The 21054-nt window shown below is 43.7% G+C and overlaps 1 protein-coding gene across 3 annotated transcripts in view; it reads right to left on the bottom strand.

The window, feature by feature from the left end:
- Window positions 1-3717: 3717 nt before the first annotated feature.
- SPTBN1 (spectrin beta, non-erythrocytic 1) overlaps window positions 3718-21054 on the bottom strand; it is a 190345-nt gene continuing 173008 nt past the window's right edge. For all 3 annotated transcript variants that reach the window (XM_045787980.2, XM_087863401.1, XM_045787982.2), the window contains 7 exons: window positions 19108-19304; window positions 17854-17966; window positions 17133-17196; window positions 12529-12767; window positions 11154-11327; window positions 5856-5898; window positions 3718-5040 (listed from right to left, as the gene is read on the bottom strand). In XM_045787980.2, coding sequence (XP_045643936.1) covers window positions 4822-5040; window positions 5856-5898; window positions 11154-11327; window positions 12529-12767; window positions 17133-17196; window positions 17854-17966; window positions 19108-19304 — 1049 coding nt within the window. In that variant the 3' untranslated portion in view covers window positions 3718-4821. The remainder of the gene's footprint in view (window positions 5041-5855; window positions 5899-11153; window positions 11328-12528; window positions 12768-17132; window positions 17197-17853; window positions 17967-19107; window positions 19305-21054) is intronic.

Raw genomic sequence — 21054 nt, 5'->3', positions numbered from 1 at the left:
TCTCCACTTGAAAGCCAAGGGAGAGAGGAGGCCGCTCCAGTCCCACTTCTGAATCCCTTCTTGCAGAAGGCGGATCTTTTACAAAAAAAGCATTCATAGCTCCACACAGGAGGTAACATTCATTCTCAGTCAAGCCAGTTGGATTTTTTTTTTTTTTAACTTGAAAAACCCCTTTTTCTAGGGTAGCCTGTGTTACGCTGGGTCACCATACCTTGAAAAACTTGGGACTTGCATTTATGTCTCCCTTGGGAAATCTTGATTCAGTCCTGAAAGCGAAGAGAGCGCACCTCACTTTAAGTGCTTGACTCGGAGAACTGGCCAAAAAAATAAGGGGAGGTGAGGGAGGCAAGAAGGGGAAACGTGCTTAGAAACACACACCCACACCAAGGGAGCGCGCTCCAGACCGGCAAGCACAGGGCACAGGAACACCCGCGTGCGGAGAGCCGCGAGCACCAACGGTGATTTGCAGAAGACTAGCGCGGGTTTAGAGGGAAAGAGCTGAATGAGAATTGTTTGCCCACCGTAGATACAGTCAAATGACCTAACGTGGGGGCGAGGCGCCCGAGGGACACGGAGAGAGCACATGCAAAATGCTTTTAAAAATTGTTCTCGACATTCCTGGGCATCTATTTTTTCCCGGAGAGATGAAGACTTATGTCCACACCAAAAGCCCCCCATGAGTGGTTATCACAGCTCTACTCATCATAGCCCCAAACGGGAAACTACCCCAATGTCTTTCAGGAACTGAATGCACAAAGTGTGGTACATCGCACCATAGACTACTACTCAGCGGCACAACAGAATGGACTAGTGATACACAAGATAACCTGGAAGAATCTCCAGAGAATTATGCTGAGTGGAAAAAGAAACCAACCCTAAATGGTTACATCCTGTGTGATTCCGTGTATACAACATTTCTGAAAAGACGAATGTGTAATGTGGGAGAACAGACTGGTGGTTGCTGGGAAGGTGTGGCAGTAACAGGGCAGCAGGAGGGATCCTGCTATGGAAATGTCCTGACTGTGTCAATGTCAGTACTCTGGATGTGATACTGTACCCCAGTTGTGCAAGATGTTATCACTGGGGAACACAGTTCAAAGGTGCAGAATTATTTTACAACCACATGTGAATTAATCCACAATTATTACAACATAAAATTGTTTGACCAAAATCAAAAACACACCCCAAAACTGTTTCAATTGTATTGGTGGTGGTATTAGGATCACTATTCTGAGTTTGTGTATGTAATAAAGCACAGGAGTTATTATAGGATATTCTAATTCTATGCCCCCTGATCTTTGAGTGCTGATTCTGGGTGGACAAGATTATGGCATAATATAGGAAATGTTAAGTAAAAAATCCCTGCAATCCTGAATTGCAGTATGAACCGTGAATTATTTTTAGCTACAGATATGCATATAAAAAAGGACCAACTCAGCAGCAATGAGCATTTCTAAGACATAAATTATGGTTTTGAAATATCATTTTCCACTAAAAGAAACGAGGGTTTCCTAGAGACTTCTGATTGCAGGTCTTGGGGCAAGATATGTACTGATGAGCCTGGGACAGCTTGTCATGCCAGAGAGGGAAGAAAGTATCAATGATAACTAGGCTTCTACCAAAAGGACTCAGAAGCCAACTTGAACAGGCTCTACCAGCTAAAGATGGGGCATCTAAGTTTCAAGAAGAATAATTTCATTGATGGTTAGCGCTGGGAAGTGGAAAGTGAAAATTTTCACTAGGACTCTCAATGGTGAGAGAAATTTGAACTTTGATGGACAGTTTTGTTGTTGTTGTTGTTTTAATGGCTTTTTGGGTATCGGTCATGCTTAGAAAAGTCAGTTTAAACCATGGGAAAGACTCAAGCTTCTATCTTACCTTTCCTGTATGAATTCTACCACTAGACCAAAGAAAATATTTAAGTATTCCAACTAAAAAATGAAAATAATATATCCAGAGGCAAGTACCATAGGACCCTCCATACACAACTAATCCTAACATTGCCAAACACTTGGTGGTAACAATGTGCCCACCGCCCGGTCTGATACACTCACTTTCATCCACTGACGAGGACATGAGCTGGAAGAAGCATCATCACTCTGAGTACCCCCAAGAAAACACAACGCTGAGGTGCCATCAGTTGAGGATGCATTCCAACTTCAGGGATGTTCAAGTGGGACTAAAGTGCGCTTTAATCAATACCCATTTCATATCCTGACAGTTTTATTTTACTGCTTCTCACTTCTCAGATGTACAGAGGACAGTATTATCACCCATCCTAATCACTAAAAATTGAAGTAAGATAGCACAACACTATAGCAATAAAAATAGATGTGCACAATCCTTAAAGTACTAGAGTGTATAGAATTTAAAAAAAAAAACCCGTATTTACCGCAATACGATTGACCATCTGGATCCTCTATGGCCTGTAGCTTCGTCCAGTGAACAGGTCTTGTTGGGGTTTTCTGATCACATCTGTTGACATCGGCCCCTGACGACCCACAGAAGCATCTTCTGCTGCTGCTTTTCAGCCACTGCCCATCATCCTCCCCTTTCAGGTTGCGGTGGCTCCTCGGCAAGTGCGGTAAGGGGAGCAAGTACCACCAAACCCAAGTAGCATCATCAGGGATCTGTGAGCCTCTGGAACTATGTGCAAACTAGTCCATGCATATATACTTTTTTATGGGATTCTGGAATTGCTGGTTATTTTCCTTTTGAGTGTGTCTTGCCTGCCATCTGGCTGACTTTGTCAAGAGTGGGCTGTTGTCAATCGTGATTATTTTCCAAGATGCTTTTTCTTAATGAAACATTTTGGTAAGAGGATTATCTGTTGAGACATGATTCCAATCTTATGGAAGACAAGGGCACATCAACGGAGATAAATGGTCTTGGGTGCATGAAAGAGGAATGAAAGAGAGATGGCAAGGTCTGTTTCTGGGGTTACAGAAAGCTCCAATGCCAACCAGCTGAGGAGCCCAGGACTGACATCGCATTAGGCCTGGGCCTTTGTGGAACAGTTTACTGAAAACCCGTAATACTAGCATTCCGTGCTGCTCTGGTAAGAAAATATGCAAATGGTCTGCAGTCGACGTACCCAGATAAAAAAGGGACAAGTATACTCGCATGTCTAACCCGTGATCCTATGCTGGTATCGCTCAACAGGCCCATGGGCCAAATCTGGCCTGTCATCTGTTTTTTATATGATCCATATATAATAGATTTTACATTTAAATTTTTTTTAATCAGAAGAATATTGTACAGCATGTGAAGATTACATAAAGTTCACACCTGTGTCCATAAAGTTTTATGAGAACACAGTCATGCCCCTTCCTTCACATATCATCAACGGCTGCCTCCGCATTCCACGATAAGCAGCTTCCACCAGTCTAGCCCACGAGGCCTAAAACATTTGCCGCCCCTGGCCCTTTACAGAAAAAGTTCGCCAATGCCTTCCTCAGAACTCAGGTTCAGCAAGTTCTCTGTTAACTTTTTCATAAATAAAAGATTAAATCTGGATGTGTAGCTGCAAAACATCTCATATTTGTTATTCTGTTTGCCGTAGTTTTCAAAGCCAGTGCACCACACACACCCCACCCAAGAATGCAAAACAGGAACCGGGATGGATGGTCTAACATTTCCCATTTGCTATTTCTGGCTTCACGGTTTCCCTACATGGCGTGCACGCAGGAGAGAAAAGACAACAGTTACCCGCCGTGCTAGATTTAAAAGCATTTAATGACATAGCATATATTTAACAGGGCAAAAGTTGAGAGGTACAGGTCAAACGACTGAGCGCCAGGCCTGAGCGACCACCTCCCTGCTCAGGCCCAGCCTCTGGAGTTCATTCCTATCGATGCCATTTTGATTGTGCAGTAAGATGAAAATTTGTCATTACAATCGTTACAGTGACAAAGAAATGCACACTATGTATCAAATAGCAAGGTAATGAAGCAAATTATAACACAGTGTGGCAACGCACGAGCAAGTAACCATTAGAGTAACATTACTTTGTCCAGTAAATGCTTCAGTTCCACTTGTACACTTACCAATGATTTAAAGGGTTTATTATACATCTAGTTTTATTATACTTTGTACTAGAATTATCTCAAACATACAATATAATGTATTTCGGCAAAAAAAAAAAATTGAAATTACAGATTATTTAAAACAGTATCAGTTTTCTATTCCTTCTCGTATACCGGTATACCGACATTCTGAACTGTCCTTGCAGGTGATGCAGAAAAGCCGCATGTCAGGTGTTAGTAAGTGATGCCAGATACAAACGGTTTGGTCTGCAGATTTAACATGGAGCTGCACTGTGGCCGCAGCAAGATCATAATACACGATCTGTTTAATCAAGGTTAGACCCGTCGTGGGCACGTCTAATAATCAAGACTCAAGGTAACCACTGGAAATAAATGGAAGAGAATGGTGTCAGGAAATTGGTACATTTTGTCTCTGGTGAGCACAGGAAATATTGTTTAAGCACCGCTGCCTTGCATACCAACAGCACTAGAGGCGGGTTATTTCCAACGCAGCCTCACAAAATTGAGGAACAGTTTAAATATTGAGATCTAATCTATATAATTTCATTAAAAAAAATCTGGTCTTCCCTCTGCACCTCAAACTTTTGTAACTTGGAGATAAAGTGTTTAGGTGTATTTCCCCCACCCCCCCCAGAAATGCTCTATAAATTAAAAAAAAAAAAAATCAACCACATTGAAGAACATTAGGCACAGAGAGTAATGTGTTGGTTCTGAGCTTGCATGCTGGAATTTCACTGAAAAGGTAAGAGAAGGGCAGGAGGTGAAGGAAAGGAGTTCATTTCTTTTTGCCAAAAATGCTGAACCGCTTCTCCTTGTCTTTCTCTTTGTCCTTCTCCCGCTTGCCGGGGCTAGACTCGCTGGTGATGGTGACGACGCTGGTGGGCAAGGTCTGTGCCCGGCTGGATGCTGGCGTGCTCTGGGTGCTGGCGGACACCTCGTGTTTATCGGAGGAGATGGCAGAGGAGATGGCCTGGATCCATGTGTTCATTTCCTCCTGGACAAAGGACGACAGGTGAGACTCAGCCAAGAGGGATGGGCTCAAAACAGTCTCACTCCACCTGCCCAACCATATGCGCCTCCATCGTTCGGGAAGGCTTGGGAGCAATGTGCATCTAGGCCACGGGGGCATCCGGCTGAGAGGCAAGCAGTTCCCAAATGACCCTCAGAGGAGTGAACACGGTTCAACTCTCACGACAATTTGGTTTACGGGACCTGAAAGTCACCAATCAAGTATGTGGTCCTGCAAACTTGGAAGAATGAGAGGACTGGTCTCCACTAGAGGGATGCACCCTTTTCTTTTACTTTTCTTAAAAAATTGAAGTATATTTGACATATAACCCTGTATGATTTTAGTAGAAGTTGGTTTTTCAAACCTAAAGCACTACACACATTGCTTTCTCATCAGCAGACCTTTTCTCCCTGCATGAAGTACAACCATGAAATGGTTGCTTAAAGGCAGTGGAGTGCCGCTGGGAGGCCCTGACTGGACTTCAGGATCCACATCCTGTCCTGGGACCACCTCACTGTGCCTCATCCACTGCAAGGGGTGGGCAAGTTTTCCTCCATCAGCTTCAGGGTCCTTGCACTAGTCCTCCTGATACCCCAAGGACACAGTGAGATGCCATTTGCTGCTCCTAGTGATACAAGGAGCACCGAACGCCTTCCAGTTGTTAATGATGGAGGAGACCAGATAACAGAAGCCATGGCTGATCACTACTTATACATGGAACACTGTAAATAAAGTTTATCATGTTGATAAATACTTGCCAACTCCCAAGGATTTAGCGAAACGAATCTTAAAAAACTTACATCATCTTTGGCTTGGAAGAGGTACTCATTGCCATCATTTAGTCTGTAAGTTGAAGGAAGAAAGTCAATCACAATCTGACTTAGGAAGAAACAAAGCCCTCAATTCCCAAAACCTATGTGGGACATAAGCAGGCCAGGGGAATCCTACCAGAAATGCCCATCGGAGCTCTGCATACATCACCAGCTGTGGCTGGGACCCACAATGGCCCAGCAACAGCACCCTGAACATCAAGAAGCTATATAATTGAGCCAGGATAATATATACAAAAACTTAATGTTTCAATCCACCGGAATGATCAAAAATGTCCCAAACATATCAACATCTGGCTTTGCTGTGGCAAAGGCCACTTGAGCATCTAATCAATGCTCTAAACTGAATTCAAGAGATAATGCTTTAAAAATGATGAGTCCGAGGGTGCCTAGGTGGCTCAGTTGGTTAAGCATCTGCCTTCGGCTCATGATCCCAGGGTCCTGGGATCAAGCCCCATGTCAGACTCCCTGCTCAGCAAGAATCTGTTTCTCCCTCTCCTGCTGCCCCTGCTTGTGCTGTCAAATAAACAAAATCTTAAAAAAAAAAAAAAAAAAAAAGACGAGTCTTCAGGTCATGATCCTAGGGTCCTGGGTCAGCAGGGAGTCTGCATGTCCCTCTCCCTCTGCCCCTCTTCCACCTCCCCCGCTTGTGTTCTCTCAAATAAATAAAATCTTTAAAAAAATAATAAAACAATAAAAATAAAAATGATGAGTCTTTTCACTACCTAATCATGAAGGGAACAATCTGACAAGATGATGTAACAATTGTAAATACTTATGCACCCAAGAAGCAACACCCAAATACAAAAAGCACATAAAGGAAGTAATCAATAGTAATACAGTAATAATAGAAGACTTTGACACCGCACTTATATTAGTGGATAGATAATCCAAACAGAAAATCAACAAGGAAACTGCTTTTGATGACACATTAGACCAGATGGACCTAACAGATATATTCAGAACATTCCATCCTGACAACGGAATACACATTCTTTTCAAGTGCACACGGAACACCATTCTCCAGGGAGGGCCACAAAACAAGTCTCAACAAGTTAAAAAAAATCAAAGTTGTATCATGCATCATTTCTGACTATAATGCTATGAAACTAGAATTCAACCACAAGAAAAAATCTAGAAAGAACACAAATACGTGGAGATTAAATAACAGGCTAGTGAACAATGAATGGGTCAAACATGAAATCAAAGAGGAAATCAAAACATGCAGGAAGACAAATGACAATGAAAATACAAAGTCTAAAATCTTTGGGATGCAGCAAAAGCTCTTCTAAGAGGGAAGCTTATAGCAATACAGGACTACCTCAAAAAGCAAGAAAAATCTCAAATAAACAACCTACCCTTACACCTAAAGGACTGAGAAAAAGAACAAACAAAACCCTAAGCCAGTAGAAGGAAAGATTAAAGCAGAAAGGGGAAAAAAAAAACCTAAAAAAACCCCCAATACAACAGATCAATGAAACCAGGAGCTGGGTTTGCAGAAAGATCAACAAAATTGATAAACCTTTAGCCAGATTCTTTAAAAAAAAAGGGGGGGGGCGCAAGTAACAAAATCAGAAATGAAAGATGAGAAATAACCGATGCCACAGAAAAACAAAGGATTTTAAGAGAATATTATGAAAACTTACATACCAACACACTGGACAACCTAGAAAAAATGGACAAATTCCTAGAAGCATATAACCTTCTAAAACCAAATCAGGAAGAACTAGAAAATCTGAACAGACCGATTACCAGCAAAGAAATTGAATCAGTAATGAAAAAGCTCCCCAAAACAGAAGGCCAGGACCAGGTGGCTTCACAGGCAAATTTGACCAACACTTAAAGGAGAGTTAATATCTATTATTCTCAAACTATTCCAAAAAGTAAAAGAGGAAGGAAAGCTTCCAAATTCATTCTATGAAGCCAGCATGATCCTGACACCAAAACCAGATCAAGACACTACAAAAAAAGAGAACTATAGGACAATACCTGACGAGCACAGATGCAAAAAACCTCAACAAAATATTGGCAAACCAATATCTTGGTTTAGAACACATTAAAAAAATACATTACATTAAACTACAATACATTAAAAAAATCACCATGATCAAGTGAGATTTACTCCTGGGATGTAAGGGTGGTTCAATATTCAAATCAATCAACATGAGAATACCTGAGATCTATCATATCAACAAGAGAAAGTACAAAAACTTTATGATCATTTCAATACATTTGAACAAGTACAACCATCTGTTCATGATAAAATCCCTCAACAAAGTAGGTTTAGGGGTGCCTCACTGGCTCAGTTAGTGGAGTGTGCAACTCGTGAAATCAGGGTGAAATCAGGGTCGTGAGTGTAAGCCCCTACAGGGCATTGGGCCTACTTAAAAAACAATAAACAAACAACAAAAAAGTAGGTTTAGAGGGAACATATATCAACATAATAAAGGCTACCGATGAAAACCTCACAGTTAACACTATCATCATTGGGGAAAAACGAAGAGCTTTTCCCCTAAGGTCAGGAATAAGACAAGGATGTCTATTCTTACCACAGCTATTCAACACAGAACCAGAAGTCCTAGCCACAGCAATCAGATAACAAAAAGAAATAAAAGACATCCAAACTGATAAGAAAGAAGTCAAACGGTCACTATTTGCAGATGACATGCTGTGACATATATAGAAAACACTAAAGTCTCCACCAAAAAATTACTAGAGCTGATAAATGAGTTCACTAAGGATCAAGATATAAAAATTAATATAAAGAAACATGTTGCATTTCTATAGATGAATAATGAAGTAGCAGAAAGAGAAATTAAGAAAACAGTCCCAGGATGCCTGATTGGCTCAGTTGGCAGAGCACGGGGCTGTTAATCTTGGGGCTGTGGGTTCAAACCCCATGTTGGAGGTAGAGATTACTTAAAAATAAAATCTTAAAAAAAAAAAAGTCCCATTTATAATTGCACCAAAAATAAAAAAATAGCTAGGAATAAATTTAACCAAGGAAGTAAAAGACTCTGAAAACTATAAAACACTGATGAAAGAAACTAAAGATGACACAAATAGAAAGATATTCTATGCTGATGGACTGGGAAAACAAATACTGTGAAAATGTCCAGATAATGCAACCCTATCAAAACACCAGAAGCATTTTTTACAGAACTAGAACAAACAATCCTAAAATTTGTATGGAACCACAAAAGACCCTGAATAGCCAAAGCAATCTTGAAAAAGAACAACACAATGGGAAGTAGCACAATTCCAGACTTCAAGTTGTATTACAGAGCTGTAGTAATTAAAACAGTATGGTTCGGGCACAAAAAGAGACATAGATCAATGGAACAGAACAGAAAACCCAGAAATAAATCCACAATTATATGGTCAATTAAACTTTGATAAGGGAAGCAAGAATATGCAATGGGGGAAAATGTCTCTTCAAAAATGCTGTTGGGAAAACTGGACAGTAACGTGCAAAAGAATGAAACTGAACCACTTTCTCACACCATACACAAAAATAAACTCAAAATGGATTAAGGATCTCAATGTGAGACCTGAAATCAAAAAATTTCCTAGAGGAGAACACAGGCAGTAATTTCTCTATTAGCTGTAGCAACGTTTTTTTAGATATGTTTCCTGAGACAAAGGGAGCAAAGGCAAAAATCAAGTATTGGGACTTCAAATAAAAAGCTTCTGCACAGCAAAGGAAACAATGAACAAAACTAAAAGACAACCTAGTGAATGGGAGAAGATATTTGCAAATGACATACACGATAAAGGGTTAGTATCCAAAATGTATAAAGAAGTGGGGCTCTTGAGTGGCGCAGTCAGTTAAGCGTCTGACTCCTGGTTTCAGCTCAGGTTGTAAACTCAGGGTTACGTGAGATCGAGCCCACATCAGGGTCCACGCTCAGCATGGAGTTGGCTTGAGATTCTCTCTCCCTCTCCAGCCTTAACTATTTTTTGAGATGGGGGTGGCTGGGTGAAATAGGTGAGGGGGATTAAGAGGACACTTATCATGATGAGCACTGGGGTCATGTATAGAATCATGGAATCACTAGACCGTGCACGCTAATAAAATACTGTATGTTGATTAAACTGGAATTTAAAAAAATGAGTCTTTTTGAAATTTTGCTGCAGAACTTGTATCCCCCACATTTACAAATACCAGAATTTTTAAACAGACATACAGAAAAGATATCCCAGATTTCTCTTCTTACACTATACGTAGTAAAAGAAATTAATCCGGAAGGCCATCCCTAGGACACTGGAGAGTCACTGGCTTGGAGGGCTCACTTATTCACTTCACTGCGGTACAGAGGAAGGGGTGTTCCTGGCGGGGAGGAGAGTAAGTGCCCTCTGCCAAAACCCTGCCCCTCTGAAGCTGCATGGAGGGAGAAGGAAGGAGGCAGGCAGGCTGTCTGCACCTTGTTTCACACAATGTAAAGGGTTCCAAGTCCTGAAAAGCCTGCCTCCGATGCTCCTTCAAAGAGCTCAAGTCACACCCTTTGAAATGCTTATTTGCAGTCCATGGCCTACTCCAACTGACAGGACACAAATGTCTTACTCAAGACCAAAGCTTTTCAGGTCCCAAAACAACAGATCAAATTAGTATTAAATTAATTAACATTCTAACCACAGACACGTTTACTTTCTACATTTTTCAAGATAAACCGGCTTTTCCACCCATTTCCAAGTCTAATAAGAACTTCTGAGCCTGGATCCACTCTGTGGGGAGCTGTATGTGTTCTACAAACTAGAAACATGTGGACCTAGATGGTTCCAGAAGCAGCTGGAACAACCGCTGAGCAAGCCAGGGGAGCACAGAGACCCAGGTCCCACATATGCACTTCCTGTTTATCTCCATCCAGCTCCAGGATGACTCACTTGACCCAGCTCCAGATAACTTGTGGGCAAAGAACAGCATCTCCTGGATTGGGATAGTCTACAAAAATGGGTAAACTATTTTTCTACGCTTCCCTTAAAATGTGAACAGCTCACCTTGTCTTAAGGAACAGTAAGTTCCAGCTTATCAAAACAAAAGCTCATTTTTTTCAAGGCTGAGCTGCGCCATTAATCACAGGGAGGCTGCTGACTGGCCACAGTCCCGAAAGATCCTAACCAAGACACATGACAAACTACACAAGGTTCACTGGTGATTTTTTTTAAATGACAGAGAGGAAGAACCGGCTGACCGCAGTACCTGGGAAAACCAACCCCGAGAGTGAAAATACACCTACTCTCGGCAACCGAGAACAGGGCCCCTCTCACCTCAGCTTGAACACGTGTTTCTTCTTCTTGTAATCAAGGGCCACTTCACAGATGGCTTCTTTCAAACTCACAGGGACCTCGCTGTGGTAGGGGATTCCAGAGGCAGCCGTCTTTGCATCTTTGTAGAAACCCATCTCTTGGTTATTTATGACACAATAAACATTGTGCCAGGACCTGAACAGTAAAGGAAGGAAGGTGAGGGTTCTAGACCACACTCCCTTACAGAATTAAGAATGTGATTAATATGCAAATGATCCATACACCACACGGTATGACCCCTTGTTAAAAGCCTTTCCTAAATTCTGCTAACACTTGATAAGAGAACAAAATTCCTCCACGGACTGCTGGGATGGTGGCCACATTCCTACAGTGGCAGGTGACTGACGGCTACTTCTCTGTGTTTGGGGAAAAACACGGCACCCTCTTCTATTACATAATACTCTTGTTCTGACGGAAAGATTTTTGTTGGTGTTGGTACTCTTTGCTGTAGTTCCCTCTTGTGGTACTGCTGTACAGGGCAGACTCCTCATCTGAAACATGCCTGTCCTCACACAGTTAGCTCTTCAACCTCAGTTTTAATCCTGATGGGGCTTGGCAACCTGATAGGGAGGCAGATCCAGGGCCATTAGCACTGGAAGTACCTCGGGATGAGTCAGAAAAAAGACAGCCTTTTCCCCATGATATGGCAAACTGTTGTGATATACTGATTTTTATCCGAAGACACTGTACTGCCAACTACCTAAACATAAAAATTTATGTTGTACTCAATGTGGATGGGATTTCCTGGTCTACTGTACACCCTGCACAACTGTACATGGTGGTCCCAGGCCGAATGGTTTATTGGTTAAGCATGTTGGCTTTGGAATCAGATACAAATTTCACCCCGGCTATGCTATATACCAGGTTTCTAAAGGGTGAGTTTTTTTTTAACCACACAGAGCCTCCATTTCTTTATTTATAATAAAATAGAGATAGTAAAAGTAGGGCCTGTTGGGAAGTAGTGACTATAAACACGGATATGGAGATAAGGTCGGGGAAATGAAGGTCTTAAGAAAAAAAAAAATCCCACAAGGAAGAACACTTCACTTTGGGGAAATTGCTCAACCCCCACCTAGCACATTTCTTCTCAGGAAGAATTACCAAGGCCCCTTCTTGCTATTCCCATCCACACTTAATTAACCTTTCTCTCAGTGAGTCAAAAGCACTCCCCTCCCACTTTCCAATGTCAGTCCCAAGAAAAAAGTGACGCCCAGGAAGCTAAGAACAAACAGACTTCACAAGCACACACTTCCCTGCTTTTCAAGTGGCAAGCGGGTGCCTCGACCTTGAACGGGCTGACTTCCCATCTCACTGCCTCAGCCTTCGCGGCTCTCACCTGCTTGAGGCTTTCTTATTGTGAGCCTCCCACTCGTGCTTCCGATTCAGGAAGCCTTCCATCTGGGCCGAAGGCGTCTCTTGGGTTCTCGCCGGCAAGGTGGCGGCACTCTGGGCCGGGAGGGCCGTCTTGGCTTTGCGGTCCGAGGTGGGGGAGGGGATGGGGCTGGACTCCTTCGAGCTTGTTCTCTGCTCTGCAGCGCCGTTGACCATTTCGCTTGTGTCCACCGTTTCTGCCATCTAGGGACAGGGGAGAGGCCATTTAGCGAGCCCCGTGAGGCACAGGGGTGACCACATACGCTCTGACTCGCACACGTGGCTGTGTATAAATGCCTGGCACAGATCGAGGCAGTACAGTAAAACCATTGCAACATCCCACAAAGCCAGCTGGACACCAGGGACATTAGAAGGTGGGAAGGGATTAATGCCCGCCCGCTTATGGGGAAATGAGAAAAGCAAAATGCCAGGATGAGTTTTACTGCACTCTGTTCCTCGGATCAATCCATTTTCTCTAATGTAACTCAGATCATCTCCTCTTAGGGTTACTTGAGAACAAAAAGACGACAGTACCAATCACACGTATTAAATATGAGAGAGTGGATGTTACACAGCAGCCACCTTACAATCAGGGACGCCACCACAAGAGCTGCAAGTTGAAGCGAAAGGGCATTCACAAACAGACCGATAGACAACGCTATCAGAACCACACAGCATTCCCCCAGAGTAAGACAGGGAAAGACCTCCGGTTTCTAAAAATGCTCTCTGGCTCCCCTCCCCCGCCCCCAACACATTGTCATAAACACATGCAGAAATTAGGACGACAATCATGCATTTCACATCTACCATCCCAGTTAGACTTTGGAACTTAAGAGCTGGAAGGAAATGAGGCAAGTCAACAAACATCAATTTAACCACATCTGCCGGAGTTGTATCGTGAGTGGGTTGTAGTTTGTGTTAAAGGAGCTGGAAAAGCCAATCACAGTCACTCAACACCACACGGCTATTTACCCCCAAACACAGACAGAACCAGGGCCTTCCCCATCACGTGTTGGTTGATCACGGTGCCTTGCTGCACTGAGACGAGAAAGCCCAGACACAGCCAGGCTTCCCGCGGCTCTGACCGTCAGGCTGGAGACGTCTTCGGGAGCTGTTCCTTCCCAAGCTCATTTATATTGTGACCCTCAGGGCTTTTCGGCTTTGGAAATGCAGTAGGGTCTCGGTTCATTATCGCTTTCAGCCTGTGTACCATCAACTGTGTACCATTAACTGTCGCGGCCCCGGCTGATACACCCAGGGCTCAGGATTAGCAAGTTACTAAAGCTGGGTGTGGCTGACGCTTTAGTGGATTACAGACAACCTGCACCCCTCATACACGGACAAACATGGAGGTGTCAATGGCAACGTTCATTAGATACGTCCCCCACCACTGCTGCCCAGAACCAGAATGACAAGTTAGCAGCAACAACTTCAACGGGAGAAATGGGAGAATGACCACCACTGCTTCAACACTCAGATATGTCAACTCTCAGGAACAGGATCACTTGTTTAGGCCTTATCTAAGTGGCGGGGCGGGAGTCACGAGTTCCTCTTCCATCTGTACAAACTACCACTGTCAGCATCAGGGTTTAGGGTAAGACCAGAGGCTTTGCAATTTAAGGGTGTTTTTGACTGGAACCCTTTACCCACATAGCAATGTGGAAAATGGACTTTCAGGGCAAGGAAGGCATGGGGAAGGGGGGGGGTGGACATGTGATTATCCTGGCCTCGTAAGGGACACCCTGTAGACATGTGCTTATGAGCAACAGGCTATTTCAATATTTCTCTTTCCTTTTACTTTTAAAGGAGAGATGCAGGAGGGGAAATAACCACCAAAAAAACAAAACCCTGAGTCCAAACAAAGTGAGTGGATTTTAAAGTTGACAAATCTGTTCTAGTGTGGAATTTCAGGAAACTTCTGGTGGGAAGGAAGTGTGAGTTTGGTCTGAAAGGCCTGTGCCAGGTGTGAGTCTAGGGAGACATAGGGTTAGTGTGTATAGAAACCAGGTTAAAAAAAAATTAGTGCTGCAGCTGTGTCTTGAAAACTGCTAGTGACAGCAGTGACCTGGACGGAGCAGCGTCTGCTGGGAACAGGCTAACGTTTATAGCACTGGGTCAGACTTCAAGGTGGGCGAAGGCCAGGGAAGCCTCTTCTGGGGGAAATTCTGCAGCAAAAATTTTTTTCTTTAGAGTTAGAAGGAAAGAGAAAACCCCAAACCAGTATGCAAAGATAATTAATGTTTATGCAAATGAATCACTAAACCAAGAAAACAAGGAAAATAAAAGGAACAAAATGATTTTTAATGGACATGTGCTTAAGCATGCCAACAGACAACACACCACTAGAGACAAACATCAAAAGCAAATCATAGTGCTGTGATCGTACATGTGAATCTCCGCCCCACCCCCACCCCATGTTGCTTCTCTTTAGCGATTAGTCCACAGTGCTTTAGTGGCTGGGTACACCTGAGATCTTTAAATCAGGAGGTGAACACGAATGCAACGTGACAACTAGTAGCACAAGAAACACCTGATTGGTGCACAAAGTGCACGAAGCAACACTATTTTCAAGTTCATTAACTTGAGTCTCTGCACCACAACTCAAAAGAACGAAAAGGCTTTTCTTCTTCCAATCCAATTATAATAAAAAACTTGTTCTGGCAAGCTACAATTTAAAAATCTAGATAAAAATAGGCATGAGAACAAATGCCAAAAACATCATTGCACTCTTTCTGTGTGCTTATGTTTTTGTTCTCTTTTTTTTGGTCTTCTAAATACAAAAAGCATAAAATTGGTTATCATTCCAGATGATATAAAATTTAAACATATATATATATATATGGAAACATCACATATATACATATAGATCAATGACACAGAATCTGGAGCCAGAAACACACATCAGGGCTCCCTAATGACCAAAGATAAAGCAGTTTTTTTCTAAAATGAATTTTGGTGTGTTTTAAGGCAGAGACCCAATAATGGTGCACACTACCCCCAGAACATAAGAAGCTTGGCATCTATCTATATACCCATCTACAGTCGCAAGTAGATAGATATGTACATAGAAATAAGGAAAAACAAACAAGATGCTATATGATGTTATCCTGACAAAAGAAAAAAAAAGACATGCATCATGAAATGAAAAGACAAATCAAGACTTAACTCATGGAAAACACATATCAAAACAGGTTTCTGATTCCACTAACATCTAAATATGGCAAATGAGCAAGTGACTGTCTCACAAGGCTTGGATGTAGTATGGATTTGGTTTTGTTCTGTATCAGTACCAGGAAATCACCTCTTTCATAAGCTTTTATTCCTAAGGAATAGAATTTCTGTTAAAACATTTTCAATCCCTGCTGGTGGTCTGATAAATGCCATTCTAAAAGACTCCTTACTGGAGAACCCCACAAAAAAGTCATAAGGAAATGAAAAATAAATGAGAAGATCCGTACGAGACATACAATGGAGTTTCTGTCTACACAGACGCTAAATTACTTCTGAAGCCAGGCGGTGTCCAACGGCTCCTAGGGCTGGTCCACCAAGTGCATCATTCAAGTAATCAGGGTGAACCAGAATGGCTTTTGTTCCGTTTGTTTGAAAAATTTAAACAGTTTGACACCCTGAAGTCATCGACTGAATGGAGAGGCCCAGAAGTCTGGTAGGCAGGCTTCCGGAACATGCTGAGAACTGCTACCACCTGCCATGCTGGGCGTCATGGCGGTGCCGACAGTGACCAAGACAAAGGTGGTGGCAGGGTCAGCAGGCATTTCACTCCTGAGGCTGGCTGCGTTACTTGCTGCAAGTAAGCTCAGAATCTCTCAGTTCAGGTCTTGGCAGAAAAAAATGAGAGGAACTCGTTCGGAAAAAGTAATAATTCAAGGGTCTCAAAATCATTTCAGAGTCTGCCTAAAATTAACAGAGCTTCCCAAGTAGATCCATCTCCACCACCCCCGCCTTTTTTTGTTTTCAATTAGTAAATGCATCCTTTGTGGAATGTGACACAGCTGACTTAAGGTTTTAATCTTAGTACTGAGAATCTCCTTCCTTATACACCAGTCTTCCTAGTTACTATTAAGCTATGGCAGGTTAATGACATCTGTAAAGGGGGGGGGGGGTATGTGTAGCGCAGTATTACACCCTGTTAGTATAACTGGATGTGTCATACCTGTCGGATTCTAGCTTTCTTCTTCATTTTGCTGTAATCTCATTTAATTTCAATTACTCATGTAAGGCTTTCGCTGTAAAATCTTAATAAAGTAAAAAGCTCACAATAAACAAAAAGTAAGTATGTTGCTTTAAGGCAACTGAGCATCCATCAGTTAAAAGACTCAAATAAACATGAATTAAATGCAAACAAATATGAAACCAAGGAAGCCTATGAATTAAGGAAAATTTTAACACTGTGGGTGAGTGGAAGCCAAAAGGTCAAACCAACAGGATTTGGAAAGAGTGGTTCTTGACAAATGGTAGTGAACTTCACAGTCCAGACCACGGCTGGTCACTGGCTGTCCGTCTGCTATTAAAGTTTTTGTAGTTTTGGTAGGTTTGAGAGCGGTAACTAACCCGTGGAGATCCCTGTTCAGCCGGCAAACCGTTCTGGGAAACTTGCTCTCCTTTTGAAGTATCCCTGTGAGGTAAAGTGGAGAAGGAGGGCAGAGGAGGGAAGGGGAAGGGAAAGAAGGGGAGGAAAAAGAGAAAAACAGAGAGGATGAGGGAAAATAACATCACTCAATTTTATTACAGAGTTTCTATCAGAAAAGCATATGCAAGCCCCTTTTACATAACGTAATTTCTTTTTAAGGACTTTCCAAGTGTTGCAAACCAACTCTAGGTAGAGAGTAAGACCACAAGCATGACCTCTCCCCCCAGTACAGGCAGCATTCAGGGCTGGCATGGGGCTCTTACCACAGCACAATTATTAGTTTTTCAGAAATAGATAATAATTTGTTCTTTATGTGAAGAACTTTCAAAAAGCAGCACCACATAATCAGTGGCCTGAAATCCGAGTGGTTCACGCCATGCATTTAGTCACATGGAAATTCTGAGTGTGTGTGCGTGCAGGCAGTGTCTACACTCCACTTCTGCCGCCTACGCGGCAATATGGCTACAGACAAGTCAGTGTTCTCCAATGTCATCTGGGGGTGACTACACAGATTCAAAGTACTCTACAGAATTAACAGGAAGGGCATGTGAGGCCTGGCATAGCACAAGCTAGCAAAGATGCTCCCCGAACCTCACTTGCCAGTGAAGCTGAGACTCGAGCAGTGCAGGCTGCCTGACTCACCACTGCTGCTGGGACTCAGTCTCCTCAGAAGCCTTCGTGCTCGGCTCGGGAGAGGGCGGCCGCCTCTTCCTCTCCTCTTCCTCTTGCTGTCTGCGCACTTCCAGTAACTCCAACTGAGAGAAAACATGGCAATGTTCAGCAGAGCCCCAAACTCTGCCTCTTTTAAGGAAAGGATTCTCGAGGGACCCAGAAAGCCCTCCTGCCTCAGTTTTCGACCCTGGATCACACTGGATAAGCAGGAGGTCTAATACCCAGCAAGATGGCACTGGGGTCACAGGAACTGCAGCTATAACCCTAAACTACAGGAAGTTTAGGGTTATAACCCTAAGTTTATAACCCTAAACACACCTGAGTGGCAACGCAGGTCTACTCCAGTGTCCCCCCGGGACCCTGGGTTTAACTTCTAAATGAACTCTGCAGCTCTCAACTTTGCTTGGGAAGCAAGCACCTGAGCATGTGACGGTCCACACTGGACTTCCCATCCGAGCTCAAACACCATTGAGAAAGAGTTGCAATAATTCTCAAGGAGGCTTCCTGTGCTGCAGTAGGTGTCTGTGTTCAGCCCCAACCCCAATAACACATAAAAAAAAGCCAGAGTGGCCTAGCTGAAACTAAGCCATTTCACGAGCAGTATGTATGCACTAAAACTATTCCATTTAACACACAAGTATGCAGATATATTTTAAATTCCTAGAACTGCAGAACTTGGAAAGAACTCCGTTTTTGTCGACCACAGAGAATCAGCTTTCTGCCAGAAGTCCAAGTGTCATAGGAGAGGACACGCCAGTGAGCAAGCCTTATTCTAAAGCTTTAATTTAGTGGCGACCAAAGGAATGATCGGGAATGGGGACAATTCTCAATGGTCTAGGATCCAGCTACTACTTGACAGAAATTCTAATTCTGAAAATCTGAATGAAACTGTACGGCTAAGCTCCCCTACAAACCAAAGCTCCTATGAGATAGAAGAGGAAAGGCAGATCAAAAGAGAAAAGCAAACCCCAATCAATCAATTCCCAGGCAGGCGGCTGATACAAAACTGATCACAAATCTAGGTACGCAGGAAGTAACCGAGGGAGCAGCAGCCCCGGACAGTCTCCCCAGGTTCTGTACCAAGAGAACAGCCAGTCTCAGCAAAGTCCTCACTGCTTCTCACAACAGCAATAACATGAACTCTCTGGTCTAGGAGGCGGACAGGAAGAAGCTGCCCTGGAGAACCGAAAGGCAAAGCACCGCCAGCACCCCGCGGCCACTTACCGTCGTCAGCCTCTCCAGGGCGGAGAACCTCTCGTCCCAGGTGGCTGCAGACTTCTCAAAAGCCTCGTGGCGCTTGATGAGCTTCTCCACCTCGTCCACACTCTGGCCTATTTCTCGGCTGGATAGGTAGGGCTCCTGTCCGAGCAGCCAGGCCTCAGCCACACTGGCGTCCCGTGAGAACTGGTGGACCTCCAAAACTGCACAGGGTACCAAGAGTGAGTGTGGGCCAGCAGGGGGGCCTGGCCGTCGGGGATGGCGCTGCCCTCTGGAGGCAGCTGCCCGCATGGCCAGTCTACAGCCCAGATCAGCGCTGTCCTGCCTAAGTGTGACGCGGGCTACATATCCAACTTTAGCTTTTCTAGTAGCCACACAGAAAATAAACAGGTGAAATTTTAAAACAAACAGATGAACTTACCAAGGATATTTTAGATAACCCGACAGATCAAACTAGCATTTCAACATGTAAGCGATATAAAAAAAAACGAGACGGGACTTCTTTTCCTTCTGTCTTTGAAATCTGATACGCATTTTATACGTATAGCACATCTCAGTTTGGACCGGCCACGTTTCGCGTTCTCAAGAGCCGCATGTGGACAGGGGCTACAGCAGACAGTGCTCGGTACAGGCCCAGAAGGTATGCTCTACTCACTCGGCCCCACTTCAGCGAGGTAAGCTTCAGGGCCCTGAAGGAATTCAGTCTACATACAACCAGACCACGCTGACGAAGCAGGCATTCATCCACCAACCGCCCTTCCCAGGGTGGTAGCTGTAGGTTTTACTTTGGGGGGAATGAGAGGGAGGAAAGGATATAGGGGACACTCTAGAAAGTAGGGACAATATGGGCTGAGGCTTCTGCTTTCTTTGTTCTGTTCCCCCACATATGAGGAAAAACAGCAGGACGTCCACCACAGTGGAGGGAGGGGCAGGTCAGAACTTGGCCAGCTTTGCACCGTGGCCAGCATTCATTTTCGCTCCATCATAAAAGGTGATGCTTGGGGCCACAGGGGTGAGACATGGACTGCGGGCAGCATCAGCATCCCCAGGAGCTGCTGGCTGCCTCTCTTCAGCAGTCTGGCCGCCCTCGCCAAGGCCACAAGGAGAAGACGCCACCGATGCATGAGGGACTCACCCCCTCATTGCGCATGCCCAGCACACAACCTGGGGCCTAGGTCACAGTGCGGAGCAACACAGGCTTTGCTGAAGTGAACGTGCCCTGGGAATTCTCAAAATTTATACACCAAATTCTCATCCAAAGAACGGTTAAGAGCAGGATTTGGTTCTAGCCCAAAAGGGTGAGGGGCCTTCCTTACGCATTTTACAAACCTTTTAGACAAGGCCCCCCAGAGTCTGTTTCCAGTGAGTACCCCTGGTGTCTGAGAATGGGGTTCTATTACACTAACAGAGCCCCGAGCCCCACACGCAGCATGGCGAAGCATGATACATAATGCTCGAGCTGGGCTAGCTTCAGTGTTCATACCTACTACGAGATGCTAGTCCCAGTACTGCATGTTATAAACTGTGGTAGCTCACAGATCCCTTTATAAAACCAGATTAAAATTAGAATCTACCTCAGAGGGTCCCCTTGGGGAGTAAATACAGAAAAATATATACAACACTTAGAATAATGCCCAGCTCATTGCAAAATCTTCATAGTTGGTAGCTTTTATAAAGTTACAAACCTTCTATTAAGAGCACAAGATATAAGACCTAATCAGGCCAATTTTCTACCTTCTTGACTGCAGTAGTAATTCCTCTTAAAGATAACTAGAGGAGGAGGGGACTTCAAGCTGGAGTCTCCCAGAGGGACACCGAATTGTCATTCCACGCTGTTCCTGAAGACCACCTCAATCCCACTTACAACACTGAGATCAATCCGGGGATAAAAAATAACGCATATGCCACAGGGAACTACTTAAAAATACTTAGCATGAAATGGTGAACTAGGGC

Source organism: Ursus americanus, chromosome 7 (genome assembly GCF_024610735.1).
Source record: "Ursus americanus isolate L20-20 chromosome 7, mUrsAme1.1.p, whole genome shotgun sequence".
NCBI lineage: Eukaryota > Metazoa > Chordata > Mammalia > Carnivora > Ursidae > Ursus > Ursus americanus.
This window is presented reverse-complemented; position numbering and strand designations above follow the sequence as displayed.